At 39.5% G+C, this 19,088-nt stretch overlaps 3 protein-coding genes and 1 pseudogene across 5 annotated transcripts; 2 read left to right on the top strand and 2 right to left on the bottom strand.

Annotated features, from left to right (window-relative positions):
- LOC121767853 (vascular-related unknown protein 1-like) lies at nt 1–1,221 on the top strand. 3 transcript variants are annotated; one of them, XM_042164180.1, is made up of 3 exons: nt 2–472; nt 576–647; nt 1,043–1,221. In XM_042164180.1, exons 1-3 carry the CDS (start codon nt 167–169, stop codon nt 1,118–1,120), a joined length of 456 nt encoding a protein of 151 aa, XP_042020114.1. In that variant the 5' UTR covers nt 2–166; the 3' UTR covers nt 1,121–1,221. The 3 variants fall into 3 exon arrangements, with proteins under 3 accessions (XP_042020115.1, XP_042020114.1, XP_042020113.1); XM_042164179.1 differs by having other exon boundaries at nt 8–472; nt 573–647; XM_042164181.1 differs by lacking the exon at nt 576–647 and having other exon boundaries at nt 1–472.
- A 2,093-nt stretch (nt 1,222–3,314) lies between these two features.
- Nucleotides 3,315–17,585, top strand: LOC121769267 (annotated as a pseudogene).
- Nucleotides 9,190–11,752, bottom strand: LOC121769265 (COBRA-like protein 10). Its single transcript, XM_042166014.1, has one exon. It carries the CDS (start codon nt 11,534–11,536, stop codon nt 9,566–9,568), a length of 1,971 nt encoding a protein of 656 aa, XP_042021948.1. The 5' UTR covers nt 11,537–11,752; the 3' UTR covers nt 9,190–9,565.
- LOC121769266 (DDRGK domain-containing protein 1-like) lies at nt 13,535–16,845 on the bottom strand. The gene is made up of 8 exons (XM_042166015.1): nt 16,431–16,845; nt 16,197–16,293; nt 15,546–15,649; nt 14,839–14,940; nt 14,601–14,762; nt 14,275–14,331; nt 14,078–14,114; nt 13,535–13,962 (listed from the first exon to the last, which is right to left on the bottom strand). The coding sequence occupies exons 1-8, from the start codon at nt 16,548–16,550 to the stop codon at nt 13,757–13,759; spliced, it is 885 nt and encodes a 294-aa protein (XP_042021949.1). The 5' UTR covers nt 16,551–16,845; the 3' UTR covers nt 13,535–13,756.
- Nucleotides 17,586–19,088: the final 1,503 nt, after the last annotated feature.

Raw genomic sequence — 19,088 nt, 5'->3', positions numbered from 1 at the left:
TTAAAAACATTATGTATTTCTCTTTAGGTCAATTCACCAACAAATGGCTCACAATCAAGATTCCGTACTGCCTAAATTTATTCATAAAATTTAATCTTCAAACTTACAAATTACTATCACATATACGTGTGTGTATATATATAGCTGTTGAAGTAGACTCACACATATGTGTGTTGTTTTTTTTGATAATAAGAAAATGGGAGATTCTCCTGAAGAGAGCAGCTGGACTTTCTACATTGAGGGTTTTGTTTGTGAAGATAACATCAATAAGCCTTGTTTATCTTCTGATTTTGAGAGCCCTTCTCTCGTCTCCGACGCTGCTTCTTCTGCTGTAGCACACAAGTTTAGACAAGGTTTAGGGTTTTCTTCTCCGACTCTTCAAAATAGTTTCAAGAAGCAGAAAACTAACATCATTCCTGCCATGGATTATGATTTGGAAGATACTGCCAGCTCTCCTGTAAATAGTCCCAAGGTATATAACTCTGTCTCTCTCTCTCTCTATATATATATATATATTGCTAACTATATATGTGTATGTGTGTGTGTGTGTGTTTGGTAATTTGTATGAGCAGCAGGTTTCTTACATGAATGAGTTTATGAATCATGGCAACAAGAAAGAGAAGGGTAAGAGGGATGTTTCAGATCAGGTAAATGCATAAGAATAAATACAAGTTTTTGATCTTGGCTTCTAATAATCTTAATAGGAATTTGAAAATTAGAGGCAAAAATCTTGCCGTGGGATCTTATCCACGTCAGCTTTAGACTTTTAATTGGAAAACATGATGTAATTATATACGTACTCTCCATCCACAAAATATAACCACTTTGTCATTTTTATTCATCCTTCACAAATAATCACTTTATAGTAAGTGTGACTCACTTTCTTAAAGATATTTGTTAAATCATTAGAATTACATTATGCTGCATCCAATTAAACTCAAATGGAGTATATTTGTGAAAAAATACAGGCTAAAAAATCATTAGTGGGTTAAAGTTCGGATTGATTTAAGAATATTCTAATTTAATTTGTGTTTTTGTTTAGGCGAAGAGGAACAACTTTGGGAAGGTATTTGCTGTTGAAAGAGATAGTGAGTTGAAGAAAAAGAGCACATGTGATTAGGAGGGCTGCTGCTGCTGTAGCTTTGTACCCATTTCAATTATGTCATCACAAATGTAAAAAAATTTAACCTTATAATTAATGAATAAGTTTCCAATTTATTTGATGCTGCAGTAAATTTTGATTTCTTAAATCTCCCATTTATGTAATCACAAGTACACATGATTTAGTCAAAGGATGACAGGAATTCATCATCATCATCATCATAGTGTTTGAGAATCAATAATCTGACTTTTTCATATAAGTCTTGTAATAAAAAAATTGACCATCTTTGTGGCTCTTTCATATAAGTCTTATAAATATAAAACCATAATTTGACTCTTTCATGCAAGTCTTAATGCCAGACAGGTCAAAATTCAAATCTAGAGTTATACCTGATGACCTATTTGTAACAACAGATACCAACAAAATTTTAAATATATGTTTTTAAATAAAATTTAGAAAATATAACTCGTACCAATCTCTTTTTCTACATCCACTCCTGATAATAACGATTTGAATTGTGTGACCTAATATAGAGGGATCATCTCTTGCTGCACACAACTTCAACTATACTTGTGTCAATTTCACCACAAAATATAGATGGCATGACCAAACCACAATGCATATAATTTCTCTATTAAACTCTACCACTGAATTCAATTTTTTATAAAATATGGGCTGTTTGTCTGAGCTTTCTTGTGATACTTACAAAAAGAGTACAAATCATAATAATGAGAAAGCATACTTTTCTTCTTCAATTTCAAAAACTTGTTGGCCGTTAATGGCAGAGACAATGGCTTTGCAGATTTGAGCACATGGGATACTGAATTTGCGTATCTGCCTAACCATAAACTGTTTCACCTCCACCTGTTCTTATTTAAGGGCGAGAATAAGAAAGAGTGTCGACGAAACACAACTGAGTTGGCAACACGTTTTCGCTACAATGTGTTGAATATTATGGACCAAATCATTTGGGCCGTCTATTATGTGATCCCAATTAAAACTGAGTTGGCCCATGTCATTTAAGCGAGCCCACTCACCCACTCATCGATGGCGTGAGATCTGAGAGTCTTTTGTGTTCTTGAGTGTTTCTGTGGTGGTTTATGAGAGTGTGCTCACCCGGTGCAGTCACTGCTGCGACCTGAGCCATATTCCTAATCTCTGATTTCTTTAGTCCTTTCTCTTTTTTTTTTTGTTTCTGATCCTTCGAGATCATTTTCTTGTAGTTACTAACTTGTGTATTAAGTGTGCAGGTGCTAAGTGGATGAGCTACTTGGAGTCTTAAGCGGTCAAGGTTCCAGACTAGTGCTAAGGCTCATACATTGAAACCTAATTTCTTGTATACTTTGGTACGTTGTATTTGGTTTTTTAGTAAATAGTAAATCTGTAGTGGTGTGATCCCTACACAGTGAATAGGTCCTAGTGTTGATACATTATAATATCAACAAACATTATCGTGTATATGTATGATCGATCGAATTATGTGACGGAGTCAAATGTCATTTAAAATAAATACGATATTTACTGTGTATAAGTAGGACTTACGGAACCAAAAAATAGGAGAACTTCTACAAGATCTATTGAAATGAGTAGAAGGATCTAAAGATTTGCATTGCCAATAAACTTTAGTTATGAATTTTAACTTTTCTTTTATGGGTAAATGAATTTAATTTAAAGGCTGCGTCACAAAGGACTCGAATCTAGGCCTTTTTGGCCACCTTTGGTAGACTCGAACCTGAGAGTTTGGGTCGTTTGGCCGTATGCATTAACCTCTCTACCGCTTGACCAAGTCACACCCACTGAATTTTAACATTTATTATAAGTGTTAAGGGTTTAACATAAATTTAACCTAGTAGTACATTAAATTCGGAAAGAGAATTGTATGAAACTAAGTCCTAGAATTCATATGGAGTACTTGACTTGAACCTTTTGCTGAGTCATTCTATATATGATTGCTTTCAACGTTAGAATTGTTCATTTTAAATTTGATTGTGAACTTTAATTGTGCGATCTGATAATAATTTGACAATGTGTGATTCCAAGTCCAATACATATTTTAAGACATGTGAAATAAAGGGATTTCTTATTTTTCGCCTTTTATAATTAGGGATTATTGCATTTTTCATTTTTTTTATAGATGTTTATAATTTAGAATACTGATAAATATTAAAATGGTGTGAATTAGATACTAACTAATTAAAATAAAGTCATGTTTTATTAGGTGTTCAAAGTGTAAAAAATAATGTCAAGCGATATGAAGACAATTTAATACGACTTGCCTAAAATTTATATGAGAAAAGTTAGTGATAATCGACCAATTTCTTTGCAGAAATTCACCGGTTTCGACCAGCCAGCATAAGCATCAGGTGTGTTCCTGATTTTGCAGTTACATTCATAATCATCGCACTCCTTTCGGTTCAGTAACAGTTTTGTAGCTATACATTATCCCATTTCTGCAGCAGATCTGAGCTAATTCCGCTTTTTATTGATAAATCTTAGGTTCTCTTTTTCATTTATTCGCTAATCGACCATTGATTAATCATGGTGTCAACCAGTAATATCAAATCCGTCAATTTTTACAGGTGACCCCTCCTTTTTTCTTTCTCAGTCCCCCGCATTTCAGTGCAATTCATTTTTATTTTTCTGATGTTGAGCTAACTGAATAGTAGCATTTTGGTTTCGATGCTTTTTTATTTATGTTTTTCGTTATTTTGAGAGCGATGAATACAAATGAAAACTGTGCATTTTGGCTAGAACTCGTAATTGGGCTGGTTAAACCTTGGATCGCGAGAGCATCTTATTTGCTATATGGATTTTGCTTGCATTGGTTTCTGTTGGTGGAGGTGGTTCGAGAACAAGGAATTTGAAGCTGGCAATGGTTGCAATAGTTAAGAATAGTTAATACTGTGCTTCGATCCCCAATTGATGATATGCAAGGATGTGGAGAAGCTTATGCGTAATGCTTTGATCTGAGATAGTGTATACATATTTGTATTGAGTTCCTAATAGTAGTGATACTGATCTGGCCCTTCTCTTTTGTGCATAGTGATATGTTTCTGTACATTTTGTCTTGGTGAACTTTATTTTATATTGATTTCCTGTTTCAAATCACAGTCCATTGATTAAACAGATTATAATAGCAAATACATTTAAAAAGAGCCTTTTTTGGGCAACTTGGGCCGATGATCATAACTGATAGGCTTTCGATTCAGTATCTAGCAAGAACCTTAGTAATTATTGTGGAGAACATGATGAATAAGGCTTGCCAGTTAATTTTTTAGAAGTTTTTTTTCTTTGCACATGAATTTTTGAAGAATTTTAATCAGACGAGGACGCATCTCTGTTAGAACTCAAGCGTAGCTGTCAAGTACTCTCTAGTTTTGATGATAGTATAAGAATCATAAGATATGATGCTTTGGAATCGTAGATGCTGAATGCTCATTACGCTGGTGTAAATGCTCCTTTTACTTAAACTCTGTTCCCTTTTTTCTTATATTTGCAGGAAAATCCCAAGAGACTTGACTGAAGCATCATTATCAGGTGCTGGATTGTCAATCCTAGCAGCCTTTTCCATGATCTTTTTATTTGGAATGGTAGGAACTAATCTTTATTGGCCAACGGTTGATGGGTACATGCACTATCAAGCCTTGGAAACTGATGGAATCTTTATGCAGTCAGCTGCCCCTTTATTTTATTATTTTATCATGCTGCATTGCAAATGCTTTTTGTTTAGCTGCATCTCACCATGTGCCACAGAAAAATGCCCTCTGCCCTCTTTATGATTGTGCTGTCATATGTAGGAATTGAATGATTATATGAGAGTGAGCACCTCTACATCAATTGTTGTTGATAAGAGTTCTGATGGGGACTTTCTACGAATTGATTTCAATATGAGGTAATATTTTATTAATGCTAATTTATGTCAAATTACTTGATATTGCCTACGACTTCTTTTATATTAAGAACAAAGAACCAATGGGTTGCTAGTCTGAATATCGAATGTGCAAGAACAAATTCAGAAACAATTCACCTTATTTTATTATCTCCTTTTTTGCAAATGAATGCCACGTGACACAAAAATGCTTTCATTAAGAACTGTGGAGTTCAGAGCTGTTTTTCATTTTCTTTCTTGTCCCCTTTCCGCCAGATTTTGATTCCAAATAAATAAAATGTATTTCCTGACCATCATAGGTCCTGCAAATTTTGAGACACTATAATCATCATTCAAAGCCTAGCAGCGACAAGTTATTTCTTCGCATCACATGCAGTGCATTAACATTAATACTACCAAAAACGTTTCTTCTCCAGAAATCTTGTCCCGTTTGAAATATATGTACCTTTGAGTATTCTATCCCATAGTTTAAGCATTCTGTGCCCTCCCAGGTGATAACATCATGTACTCTTCTAAAATGTCCTGGTAAAAGACATGTCATCTTGTTGGTAACTGCGGTTGATGTGCTGGAAATTGCCACCTTTTACCCTACCAGCCACAAGATGACCAAAATATATGTTGAAACTGCACTTGTGGTTAATACTTGTAAATTTGGAATTGTGTACTTTTTTTGAGTTGGAATCCTTGTAATTCTGTACTCTTCGATATTAAATCATATAGGGGCATTTTTGCCATATAGGGACACTTTTTGCGTACCGAGCATTAGAATATCTATTGACCTGGTAAATTCACTGCATTAATATTTAGTTAGGTAGCTGCATTTGGAACTTTCTATATAGATTGCAATAGTTGAGTTTGTCTGGTCTCTTTTGAAACGTCTCCGTTGCTTAATTTTTAAGCTATATGTGTTATTATGGTGATAACTTTGTAAATTATTGTAGCTTTCCAGCGTTGTCTTGTGAGTTTGCTTTGGTTGATGTCAGTGATGTCCTGGGCACTGTAAGTCTTCTTTTCCTCGACTCCAAATACAATATCTTTATAAATTCTTTAAGTCATTCTCTCGAATTTTTAGTTTTTTACAGCTAACTAGGTAGTGCTCATTACGTTATAGATCTGCGGCCACTGGCCAGTCTGAAGGGGAAAGATGCACAATTTTGGAATTGATCTTGTTTAAAGAACTTCGAATATGGTTCCATTCCTGAAGGGGAAAGATGCACAATTTTATATCACACATTCCCACCTCCCAAATGTGATACATGTAAAAAAAATGAATTATAGCATGTTGAATGTATTTTTCTTACCTGTTGTCGCCTGTCGGTTTATTGAAAAAATGTAAGCAATTTGAATATTACTAGAAAACTAATTTCGTATAGAGATTTCCTACAGTTTCATTCTCTAGTAATTTTTTCCTTATAATAAAACCAGATTGTGCTATCATTGAACTTTCTCCATTTTTTTCTCAGAATAGGTTGAATATATAACTAAGACTATACGCAAGTATTCAGTAGATTCCAGATTAAACCCTACTGGTTCCGAGTTTCGCTCAGGACCAGTTACAAAAGGTATTAAGCATGACGAGGAAACTGATGAAGAATATGGAGAAGGTTCTGTTTTACTCAATAGACTCAATTTTGATAGAATTTCACACAAGTGAGTAATGAGTATACAGATACCTTTTTTAGTTTGCCAATCAGTTTGTTATTTTAGATTGCATGTGCACCTCTAATATTCCTGATTCGTGCGACAGGCATTCTATTTTGGTAGTGAATTTCTATGCCCCTTGGTGCGCTTGGAGCAATCGCCTGGTATCTGCACCTCTCTTGTTACTGTCTTTCTGCTGCAATAATGAATGGATGGTTGTAAGTAGTGTAATGAACCTGTCTCTTTTCTTTTATTTCAGAAACCTTCGTGGGAGAAAGCAGCCAAATTTATAAGAGAAAGGTGTTGTCTCTCATATTACTTTTGTACTTGGTCAAAATAAGTCACCCATAACTATTTCACTTTATACTTGAAATAGTGACTAGCATCATTATCAAATACTCTATTTAGAAGCTGATGGACGTATACTTATGGGCAAGGTTGATTGCACTGAAGAAGCTGATCTGTGTAAAAGGTACTTTCTAGATGATATTTGGTTATTACATAGTTCAATTACTTCGTATGGGTTTTTGCACTGCCATGATCCTAAGTGATATTTATATTTCTTATGTTTTCCTTCTTTTTTGTGTTGCTGTTTCACATATTAAGTCTGTTATATACATCGGCAGGAATCACATACAAGGATATCCATCGATTCGGATCTTCCGTAAAGGAAGTGATGTAAGGTCAGATATCATATCTTCAGGTTTATACCTTTGAGTTCCTGAGTTCTTACACCTTATTTGCAATTACTCAATGTCTCGCATAATATAGATGAATCTATGTTCACTTGTAAATTCTATTTTTGCATTAACTGCTCCTGATGCAGGGAGGATCATGGCCACCATGAGCATGAGGCATATTATGGCGACCGAGATACGGACAGCCTAGTGAAGGTGAGAATGCTTTGACTCCATGGAAAAGTGTGTTTCGATGGAGAAGTTCCAAAAGGAGAAAATATAATGAACAATCCCAGTCTCCGCCCAACAATTTCCATTGCTTAATTACGAGATAGGAGAAGGATTTTTCTAAAGACAAATATGGTGATTTCAACTTAATAACTTCTTTGTATGAGGAATTTAGTGATATTTTATCCTTGCAGATGATGGAGGATTTGGTTGCACCTATTTCTTTTCAGTCGTCACAAGGTGCTCCTGAAAATATTGCCACAGAGATAAAAGATGATGCGAAAAGGCATGCACCTTCAGCAGGAGGGTGTAAAATTGAGGGTTTTGTACTTGTGAAGAAGGTTCGAACACATTATTTGAGATGTATTTTGGTGTAGAACCGCATATATTACTTGAGATGGCTTAAAGCATATAATCATGCCTTAATAAATTTTATCAGATCTATTTTTCTCTCTATTGTGCAGGTTCCAGGGAATCTTATCATATCTGCTCATTCAGTTTCCCATTCATTTGATGCTTCTCAAATGAATATGTCACATGTTATTTCCCATTTTTCTTTTGGTAAAAAAATCACTCCATGGGTCTTGAGTGATATGAAGCGGCTGCTGCCACATCTAGGTAGAAGCCATGACCGCTTGAATGGCTTGTTGTATATCAGTAATCCGAGTTATTCTTATGCAAATGTAACCGTAAGTTTTTATTGCATTATTTTGTATCTTTCCAGATCTTTTATATCCTGTAATCCTGCTGTTTCAGTGTATCTAGCAATTGCTTTCTCAATGTCTTTGTGCTGTATGCAATATAAACCTGAAACGGGATACATCCATTTAAAGAAAGATAAGTGAAACCAGTCACAAAAGGCTTGCATTAAACAAAACTCCTTGGTGATTGCTTAGGAGATGCTAATTTGACTATTGTGGTCTACCTGATAGCAGCTTTGCTAGTCATATAAATTGTGTCCTTATCTTTTCTTGATTTGATCTGATGGAAATCCTTGCTGATCACAGACAAGACAGAAATTGCACGTTTATCCTGTCGTTGATAATGTTGAACTGTTTAACCTAGCATTATGGATGATCTAGCAGTGAATTTATTAAGTCCTTCTACATTTGCAGATTGAGCATTATCTTCAACCCGTAAAAATTGAGGTGATGACAAAATCTTATAAACTAGTTGAGGAATATGAGTACACTGCCCACAGTAGTTTGATTCACAGTTTTCAAATCCCTGTGGCGAAATTTCATTTTGAGCCATCACCTATGCAGGTGATAAGCTGTTCTATCAATCTTTCTTGTCAATTGTGTTTATTTTCGTCTCTCATCGCTTTTCTTTTGCGTGTTCCCCTACCAGGTTTTAATAACCGAGGATTCCAAGTCTTTTTCACACTTCATTACAAATGTCTGTGCCATCATCGGAGGTGTTTTCACGGTTTGTGCTCAATACTCCCTTTGGATCCTTCTTCTCTGTGATTTACCAATGCAAAAATTCGTTTGATGGTTTGCAGGTTGCTGGTATCTTGGACTCCGTCCTACACAATGCAATGAGGCTGGTGAAAAAAGTTGAGGTTGCTGGTATCTTGGACTCCGTCCTACATAATTTTGGTACTCGTTACATCTTCCATTTTGTGCATTTGAGTATTTTCGTTTATCATAATTAAAACAGGGGTTGTTTTTTTTTTAATCTTAATTGGCTGCATTAATTTACAAAAATCGTCCCAAAATTACCTTTAGCTTGTTTCTAGCAGACTGTAATTAACTATTATCATCTCATCTCATCTCATCTCATCTCATCTCATTTATCTAAAGATTTTCGCAGTTGCTCACGGTATCTGAAGTTTTCTTTGAAGCCATGAAATTTCAGACAAGTTATTGACCCTAACTAAATCACATAAGTGTCTTCACTCTCTCTGTTCTATTGTCAGCTGCAGAACATAAATACATGTTTCATAACATAAAAGAGGTCTGATTTCATTTGTGTGAAAAAAAAGTTGGTGTAGTTGCAATAAACTAAAGGAAAACTACATTGTAGTCAGTTAAAAAAAAGCACAAGTAAAGTAAGAATGGCAAGCAAGAGCGAGCAAGTGAGCACCACGGGCGGCGCGGGTGCAGCAGCCTTGGGCAACACCTTGGGAAGCGCGCACTCCTCCCCATTGAAATACAGCTTGGTAGGGAAGCCGTCCCCACGCGCAATCTTCAACCCATGAATATGCTTCTTTGAGAACGATAGCACCGACTGCTGCTTCCCCGGCACGGGCGGATCCTTGCCGGGTCGGGTCCCGTTCACCTCCCCAACAAGGTAATTTAGCCCTGGTAAGCCTTGCATGAAGATGGTGTTGTTCATGCCATCCAACACGCTCCCGTTGAACGAGTACGATTTCTCGAACCCGGGGAACGCTCGCTTCATCACCAAGGCCGAGTACCAGTCCACGAACGCGTCCTCCTCCCAGTTAAACAAGGTCATCCTCGCCGTCCACCCGGTCTTGAAGTCGGAGTCCACGTGCCAGTTGATGCTCACACCGCAGTTGTCCGGGCAGGGCAGCTTCCGCGGAAGCTTTTGATGGTTGATCCTGGCGAACGCCGCCGCCTTCTTGCTCCGGTTCGCAAAGGGGACCAGCAGGGCGCTCGGAGGGATATGCAGCGCCGCTGCGTTCCGGTCGCAGCGCGGAGGCTCGTCCTCGCAGCCGCAGGCGCACGTGTTGCACGGGACGGCCCCGTCTGCGTAGAAAGCCGAGTAGGAGACGCAGCACCGGTTTTGCTTGGGCTTGGGGCGGCTCATGTTGCAGTTGACCTGCCAGCTGGCGATGGCGGACTCCGTGGCGTCGATCCCCCGCGGGTCGGGGAACTCGGACGGGTCGACCCGGACAGGCGGTCCACATTTGTAATTAGGGTTCAAGCGGCCCGTGATCTTCCAGTTCTGAGGCGGGTTGATCGCGGTCCGGTTCAAATCGGGGGGGAGTTTGAAAACCTCCATTTGGAAAATGGCTCTGGCTTTGGTCTGGTTCATGGTGATGGGGAGGAGGAGGCCGTCCTTACAGCAGTAGGGGAGTTTTCCAACCTTATCATCGTTGTCGAGCTGCGGTGGGAGGTCGGAGATGAGGGGTCTTTTCTGGCAGTTCATGACGGTGGAGAAATCAAAGTCTTTGTAGTATTGGCCTTGCGGGCCGTAGATGCAGTCGGAGGGGTCTTTGCGGTGGGTGAAGGCGCCACGCATGTCGTAGATGAACTCGTTGCGCATCCATTCCCAAGTGAGGTTCCACTGGTCGAGGCGGCCGAGGGGGTGGAGGTTGTCGATGGTCACCTGAGCCAAATACTTGTTCTCGTAAGCTTTGAGGACATCGTAAGTGAAGTGGAGGTCGTCGTAGGTGCGTGCTGTGTATTTCGTTTTTTTCTTTTCTTTGAATTTAGGATCTTTTCTACAGCAGACGTGCATGTAGGGCCCCTTTCGGGTTGCCGGGGGGCATTTGTAGCCTTCATTAATAAGCTTCAACGACTTGGGCATCGGGGTGGCTTTGTCCACCACCCCAAACTGCGTGCCCTTTAGCCCAACGTGCACTTGCATCTGCTCGTAATCCGAGGCCGTCTCGATGGCGGTCTTGAGGTCCGCTTGGGGGTACCCGGCCAGCACGGTCCCGTTCTTCCCCACGCGGACAGGGAACCCCTCACCGCTGACGACTATGGCCCCTTCCGCGGACACCAGGAGCTCGTCGTATTGGAACCCCACAAACATCTTCCACGACTTGAGCTCCTGCGTGCCGGCATTGAGGATCGTGGCCGTTGCCTTGAACGCCCACGCCTGCGCGGTCATGTTCTTCACGAGCGGGTACTCCTTCTCCCGCCCCTCGAACGTGTACGACAGGAAGATCCCGTTGCACTTCTCGATCTCCAGGGGTGGCGGAGGCGGCCCCTCCGGAGGCAGATAGTCTTGCGCGACAACCACGCTGCGCAAGATCACGACGGCAACGAGGAGCCATGGCATCCTCGCGAGTAACTGCGATATCATGGAATTTATTACGAAACTTGAACGGGGCGCGGCGATTGGCTGAAATGCCCCGTCGGAGATAAACACAAACGATTTTAAGAGAGGATTGGCTGAAAATTTTGTTAGAGCATCTCCAATGGTCGGCGTCACCACCGGAGCGCCGATTTTTCGCCCACGCCGGTTTGACGCCGAACCATTGGAACCGGCGTGGGCGAAATCGGCGTCAAAATCGGCGTCGCCATGCCGATTCCCGCGCTGACGCCGGTTCCCACGCCGATCCTCACGGGCGCCATTGTGGCTCCCGGATCGGCGCCAAACCGGCGTCGGATTTAAATATTTTTTTTTTTTTTTTCGCAAAACACAATATATACGCGCGTTGAACCTCATTTTCATTCGCACCACTTGTTTTAACGAGTACTCTCTCTCTACCTTACTTTCTGTACAAGATCAATAACGAGCAATGGAGAACAACTACGAAGGTACTCCAGTTAATCCCGGGGGATGGTCTCAGACTCCCCCGGCTCCCGGTGTAGGGTCTCAGACGCCCCCGACTCCCGGGGCAGGGTCCCATACTTCCCCGGCTCCTGGGGGAGGTGGTTGGCCTCCAATGAGCGGGTACTACAACGTGTACCCGTGGCAGCAGATGATTCCGGGGTGGGCACCCGGCATGCAGCCCCCTATGCAGATGATGCCGGGGTGGGCACCCGGCATGCAGCCACCGGCGCAGCAGATGATGCCACCGGCGCAACATATGATTCCACAGTCGCAGGCGACGCACGGGGGGGACAACGCCTATCGGCCGACTTTTGATTTTTCCACCGGTTCTTCGCACACATCGACCCCAACGGATGCACAGTATTCGGAGACCTTCTCCTTAGCGGACTTGGGTTTTGATATTAACGACGTTTCTGAAACTCTCATTCAAAGCCAGGGAGTAGGGCGGGGTAAGAAGAAGGGCAAGGCGAAGAAGGTCGGCGAGTCGTCGCAGCCCCGCGCCGAAATCCGGGGCCGGAGGAAGTGGACGGACGCGGAGAACGTTGCGGTTGCCAAGGCGTGGGTGAGTGTTTGCGACGATCCTCTCGTTTCAAACAACCAGAGGATCGTCAACTTGTGGGCGAAGATAGCTGCAGCCTACAAGGACGAGGACGGCGGCGATGAGTGATTTTGTTTTACTTTTTTAAATTAATGTACTTTTTACTTTTTGTAATTTTTTTAAATTGTTGTACTTTTTTTTAAAAGTAATGTACTTTTTAAATTTTAATATTATTATTCGAATTTTCCGTATTTGTCTCGTAAATTAAATTATGTATGTTGATACAATTGTAAATTAAATTATATAATTGTTATTAGTGATGTGGATAGGTAGTGTGAAGGCTATTTGATGGCTATTTGATGTCCAGTTGATGTGGCAAGCTGATGTGGCAGGAGAATTGTAGTGCTGATGATGTGGCAGTGTGAAGGCTATTTGACGGCTATTTGACGTCCGCCAGCATTGGAGATGCTCTTAGGAAAGGATTTTGAGAAAATAGTGGGAGGCTCTATAATCAGCTACTGGTCTGGAGATGATTTAGGATTTTCCTATTTTTTTCAATTCTACTCCTATGTTTTTCTCTACGTATCACCTTCTATTTTCACTTATCATAAATTCTGATTTCTTATTGGATATGATTAATTGATATAAAATATTATGCTACACGGTATGTTGTTACTCTTTACATCTTCAAGAGCCTGGCTATAGTTGATGTTGATCCCATCGCTTTGGTGATTGAATTTGTTTTCCTTTATAGGTGGAAAAAATTATTTTTAGACAAGGAAAACAACTTTCGCTAAATAACTTTGGAGCTTGAATGTAGTTATATGCTCGGAGTCAACATGGTTGCGTTAATTTTCATTGTGAAACCCCATTGTAGAATACATTAGGGCTCGGGTTTCATTGTGATTGTAAGTCATTTCATGTGCATTTTTTTACAAACAACAAAAACAATTTTAGCGTTATTGTAACTATAATTAGACAATTTCTTAAAACAATAATTTCAAATTGAGATTATAAACCGAGTCTCATTAAAACTTTTCAAACGTAAACCCGGTGAGAAAAACACCTAGGGAGAGAAAGTGAGCAACAAGTACTCCAAAGTTGAAGCATATGGAAGAATTTCAAGTAACCTCTAATTACAGTCTTCCTAACTGTATTCAACAAGCTATCAGTTAGGTCATACACATTTCTGTTAACAAGAGACCAGATCAGCCAAAAGTTATCTCCTCTATGCTGCTTATATCTTCCACTACCTCAGCTTTAGGTTCTAAATCTATGAACTGGTTGGACTTGCTAGCCAGGTGCGATATGCTTACCCTACCTTCTCGCTTGATGTAATCAGCAACAGCTTTCATTTCTTCCAGTGAGATGTATATGTATTTTCCTCTGTCGTCCATTACACCCGATAGCCTACCTGTGAAAGAAACATATATTCAACTACATATTTCTCTGTAGTTCTTCTCCATGCTTAACTAGTAGGAAATGGACACAAAATTTACACTTGAACATAAGAAAGGGAAGCAACATACCCATAGTTTCTAGAGAGTTAATGCGATTGATACAGTCCTGCATTAGTCCAAAAAATCATACAGCGTAAGAAAGGGACCAGCAAAGACAGTAGAGTGATGATAGACTTTTTTGGCAACCTCAAAGGGACGCAAAAAATTAGGAGTATTAGTTTAAGAAAACAAAAAATGATGGGGTTTTTCAGTGTGATATAAGATACCTGAGTTCGCAACTTAAACTCTGCAGCAATATCTTCCAGAGGAACACATTTATGCTTCTGCAGAATCAAATTAAAAAGAACAAATAAGCATCTGGACTCTTCTCTCCACAAGAAGTTCCCTTTCACACAATTACATCAGTACTTCAATTAGCGAAAGAGGGATGGATATAGAGGTTCCTCAAATATAAAAGGAGATGTTATTTGTGTAGATGATACTTAAGTCCTGAATCCTGATATTCACAGCATCACTTGCTTGAATAAAAAAGATCAGAAAGAGCTATTGATCCCTGTGATTAAGAAATAAAAGGGATCACGCCAAAAGTCACCTTGATGTACTCCACAAAATCAAAGAGCAATCCTTGGCTTCCATCTTGCACTTCATTTTCGGTCGTTCCTTCAGCATCAACAGAAAATGCTCCTTTCCATTTTTCAAACTCCAATGCTTCAGCTTCTTCCTCCTTTGCTTTTCGTGCTTTTGCTTCTTCTTCCTGGAAAGATTATACCAACACTTTTAAAAATGAAATTCAATAATTCGAGCGTATTTCATAAATTTCATCAACTAACCAGCATTCTTTCATGAGCCTCTCGCTCCTCGTCCTTTTTCCTCCTCATCTCATCATAATGATCTTGTTTTGTTCTCCTTGAGTCACGTGCAGCATCTTCAGCCTTCAGAAGCAATTCTTCAATGTCAGATGCATTAATCATTAAAGCCTCTGGACTAAGAAAACAGCGCAAAGGATATGCTAGATTACTAGGTCACTTCTGGGCCCTAATCAAGAAATGCCCAGCATCATAATTGAAGTTCACTAAGTCTTCTGAATTAGGTTCTCCAGTAATTAGGAAAAACATATAGTATGTTCCTAGCATTTACATGAAAACTAGAATAAAATTAATTACATCTATTACACCAGAGCACACCACGGACTGAAATGAAATGGAAAAGACAGCCAATAGGAAGTAAAGGATGGAACTCAATAGTTAGTATCGGAGAGGCCAATTGTGTGAAAAGATCTTAGTGTTTGAGAAAAATGGGTGTCAATGTTCATGTGTGCTTTCCATTATGTTTTCTGCTCAAACTAGGGGCTGCATGTTTCTTTGGGGCGGGGGGTTATTTAAACTGAACAGCCAAGGGGCGACAAGTGCCTGACCCAATTGTCTAAGGTGGCTAGTTGTGCCTTCTCCCAAACAACATACACACAAGTAGTGCATGAAGGGTTGAGGGGCAAAGTCTTCCTACATGATAATAATGAAATGCCTTTTAGAATCTTTACCTCGCGTTGTGCTTCTCGCTCTTGCCGTTTCTTCTCCTTTTTTGTAGAAGCTCTAGCCCTATACCCGTCTGCTGCGTCTTCATCATCACTTCCATCCTCAGTTTCTGTACCGATGTAAAATAATATTTACATCCTTGGTACAAATATGTCCTTCAGGGCAAACATACACACTAATATGCAAACACACATAATACAAGAAAAGAATCATATGAAAAAGACTCTTTAGAGCCACAAGCAGGCCGGCCAGATAATACCAGCTAGAAATTCTTCATTATCATGATAACCCATATACAGACAAAAAGTTCTTCAAGAATTAGATGTTTTGTTAACAAATACTGAGAGCATTAAGTTAACAACAAATGTAATTGCTGATAATACACCAAAAGATCTCATTGAAGGAAAATGCAAGCAGGGTGCAGAGGCCTATAGATATTTCAGGAAACGACATCATTAGGCATATGAGCATCCAATTTAATCTTGGTGCAGGACAAATGAACTCAACCAATCAATCAAATAATTTCTTCCATTTCACCATTGTAATTCTTTGATGAATACCTTTCCACATTAGCATCATAGAGTTTGATCATAACGGAGAATGGAACTCAAATATAATCCTAAATGCGGATGAAGTGATTATTGACAGAAAAAAACCTTGGACGTTAGCGGCAGCTGACGATGTGCTGGCTGCAGTTCTTCGCCGCATTCGCCGATTATTACCAGCCCTAACCACTCTTTCCCCTTGTACGACCTGCACCAAGCACAAAATCAGATAACTTTAACCTAGTTTCAGCTATTACGAACATGAAATTTCCACAAGCAATTCGAAATTAAGAAGATAAAACTCTGAATCAATCTCAATCCAGCTCTAAAAATCGCGATTCATACCTGTGGCTCTTCTTCATGTTGGTGGGGAAGGCGAGAGTCGAGCCGACGCCTCCACAAATAGAGCGGAATCAAAGAGAAAACCACGATCATCATCAGTATTGCCGCTAATACACCCTCCATTTCCTTGAAAATCTGGATTTAATAATCAAAATCAATTAGTAAACCCTGAAACTGATGGAGAATTGAATAGCCGAACGATCTGCAAGAAATTTAGGCGACGGGTTTTCGATTAATTCTTTTTCTAGGCAGGGCACCGATTGATTTTCGATTTATAAAGTCAAAAAGTATTTATTGTCTTATTAAAAATAATCATGTAAGATGTCATTTTATTTGTAAATTCTTATACTGCTAATAATGATGATCATTTACAAAAATATGTTGAAGAAATGAAACTTAATTATAAACTGAAATCGATACAAAATAACAATATAAAGTGTTTTCTTATATTAATGTATGAGGGAGGTATGGTCTACTATATTCTTTTCCATGAGTTGATCAATACATGAACAGCATATCTGAGAGGCTGCCACGTGCTGACCAAGCTGACACGTCACCCATTCAAAGAAGAATAAATAGTTGTTGAATACTAGTAATAAATTTCCATGATATACTATGTGAAGAGAAAAATGGGCGGACATCTCTACCCAGCGACGCAGGCCTCAAGGCTCAAACGCCTCACCTCAAACATCCCATTCTCAACGATAAGGGTATGAAAAGTTTTTGATTTTACAATTAATCAAATATTTTCATATGTATGTATGTATGTATATGCAGAGATTCAAGCATGGCAGCGAGGGGCATGGGATTGATAAGGAGAGAGCGCCGACGACGGCTGAGGAGTTTGAGAGGGTGGCCGAGGAGAAGAGCCGCCAAGGATTCAGCAGCCGCAAGGCGAGCGATAGCGATGGCGATGGCGATGGCGTCGGCGCCTCCCAACCTCAGCCACTAAAAGAAGCCTTCAAAGAAGCTACTGATTTCCATAAGAGAGGCGTCGACCAACGATGACCGTATTCCCTTTCTTCTCTTCTTTTACTACTATTACTACTTTCTTTTTTTAGATTTTTTTCTTTTTGTTGCGATGATGTTGTAATTTTGGTCCCTCTTTTTACATCCAGTGTTTTGTGAATAAAATGATAATCTCGCCTTTGCTATGAATCAAAATACTAATTTGAGGAGTTTTGCAAGGTTAAGGATACACACGACACAATGATAGATCAAACTGAAAATGGACGCAACCGAAAATAGATATAAGCGGCTTCAATTCCATATTTCCAACAATCAATAATACTACTATATATCAGCATACATGCATATTATGAATCCAAAGGTTCAAGACAACATAGTTCAAGCTGAAGATGGAGATGGAGATGGAGATGGAGATGATACTACGGGAAGCAACAAGAAGAAAACATAAAACATATAAAGCCCACTCATGAAGAAAGGAAACGAAAGTTGCATACCCAATTCAATACTAATATTCATAAAGAAATATTGTCAACGAAGAAGACACAAGGTCATTGCAATACTAAACCAACATAAAACCAGTAGCAACCACCAGATAAAGGCAAAGCTGACTAGTTAAACTTCAAAACCACCACCACGGAGGCGCAGGACAAGGTGAAGGGTGGTGAGTCCTTCTGTATGTTGTAGTCTGCAAGAGTCCTTCCATCTTCCAACTGCTTACCAGCAGCAAAGATCAACCTCTGCTGGGATGCCCTCCTTGTCCTGGATTTTGGCTTTCACATTGTCAATCATGTCCGAGCTCTCCACCTCCAACGTTATCGATGGAGTCGGAGCTCTCGACCTCCAGAGTGATGGTTATCCCAGTAAGGGTCTTGACAAAGATTCAGCCTGAGGACCAAGTGAAGAGTGCTCTCCTTTTGGATGTTGTAATCAGCTAGTGTTCGCCCATCTTCGAGTTGCTTGCCAGCAAAAATCAACCGCTACTGGTCTGGGGGAATGCCCTCCTTGTCCTGGATTTTGGGCTTCACATTGTCTATGGTGTCTGAGCTATCCACCTCAAGGGTGATAGTCTTTCCAGTCAATGTCTTAACCAAGATTTGCATTCCACCCCTCAGCCTGAGCACCAAGTGGAGAGTGCTCTCCTCTCCTTCTGGATGTTGTAATCAGCAAGAGTGCGCCCATCCTCCAGCTGCTTGCCGGCAAACATCAGCCTCTGCTGGTCTGGGCCATTCTTTTATCATTATACTCCTAAATAGAGAAACGTAACAAACTCTTATTCCTTACTTCCTTCAAATAAGACCAAAAACCTTCCTATAAATTAAATCAAATATTTTGTAACTCTGAATACATCCAAATTATAATTCAATCAAATATTGTAACTTTGAATACATCCAAATTATAAATCATCGCCCCACCACATAATATGTTGTTATTTGCTGCCGTGCTTGGAAATTTTCTTGCATTAAGAAATAATGACATTACTATTATCATAAAACTATTTTGAATTATTTTGAATATTAATAGGAAGTCTATACAAATAGAATAGAACAAAAAAAATCTAGTGGGTCAACTTCTAGACTCTAAATTTTAACGAGAAAGATTAGAAAACCATTTGTATACCAAAAAAGTGAATGTAAAACATAAATCATTTTTAGGGTTTTTGAAAATTTTGATTACTCATATAGGATTATATCT

The sequence above is a fragment of the Salvia splendens genome, chromosome 15, assembly GCF_004379255.2.
Source record: "Salvia splendens isolate huo1 chromosome 15, SspV2, whole genome shotgun sequence".
Lineage (NCBI taxonomy): Eukaryota > Viridiplantae > Streptophyta > Magnoliopsida > Lamiales > Lamiaceae > Salvia > Salvia splendens.
Note: the sequence above shows the minus strand (reverse complement) of the source record. Positions and strands in the feature narration are given on the sequence as shown.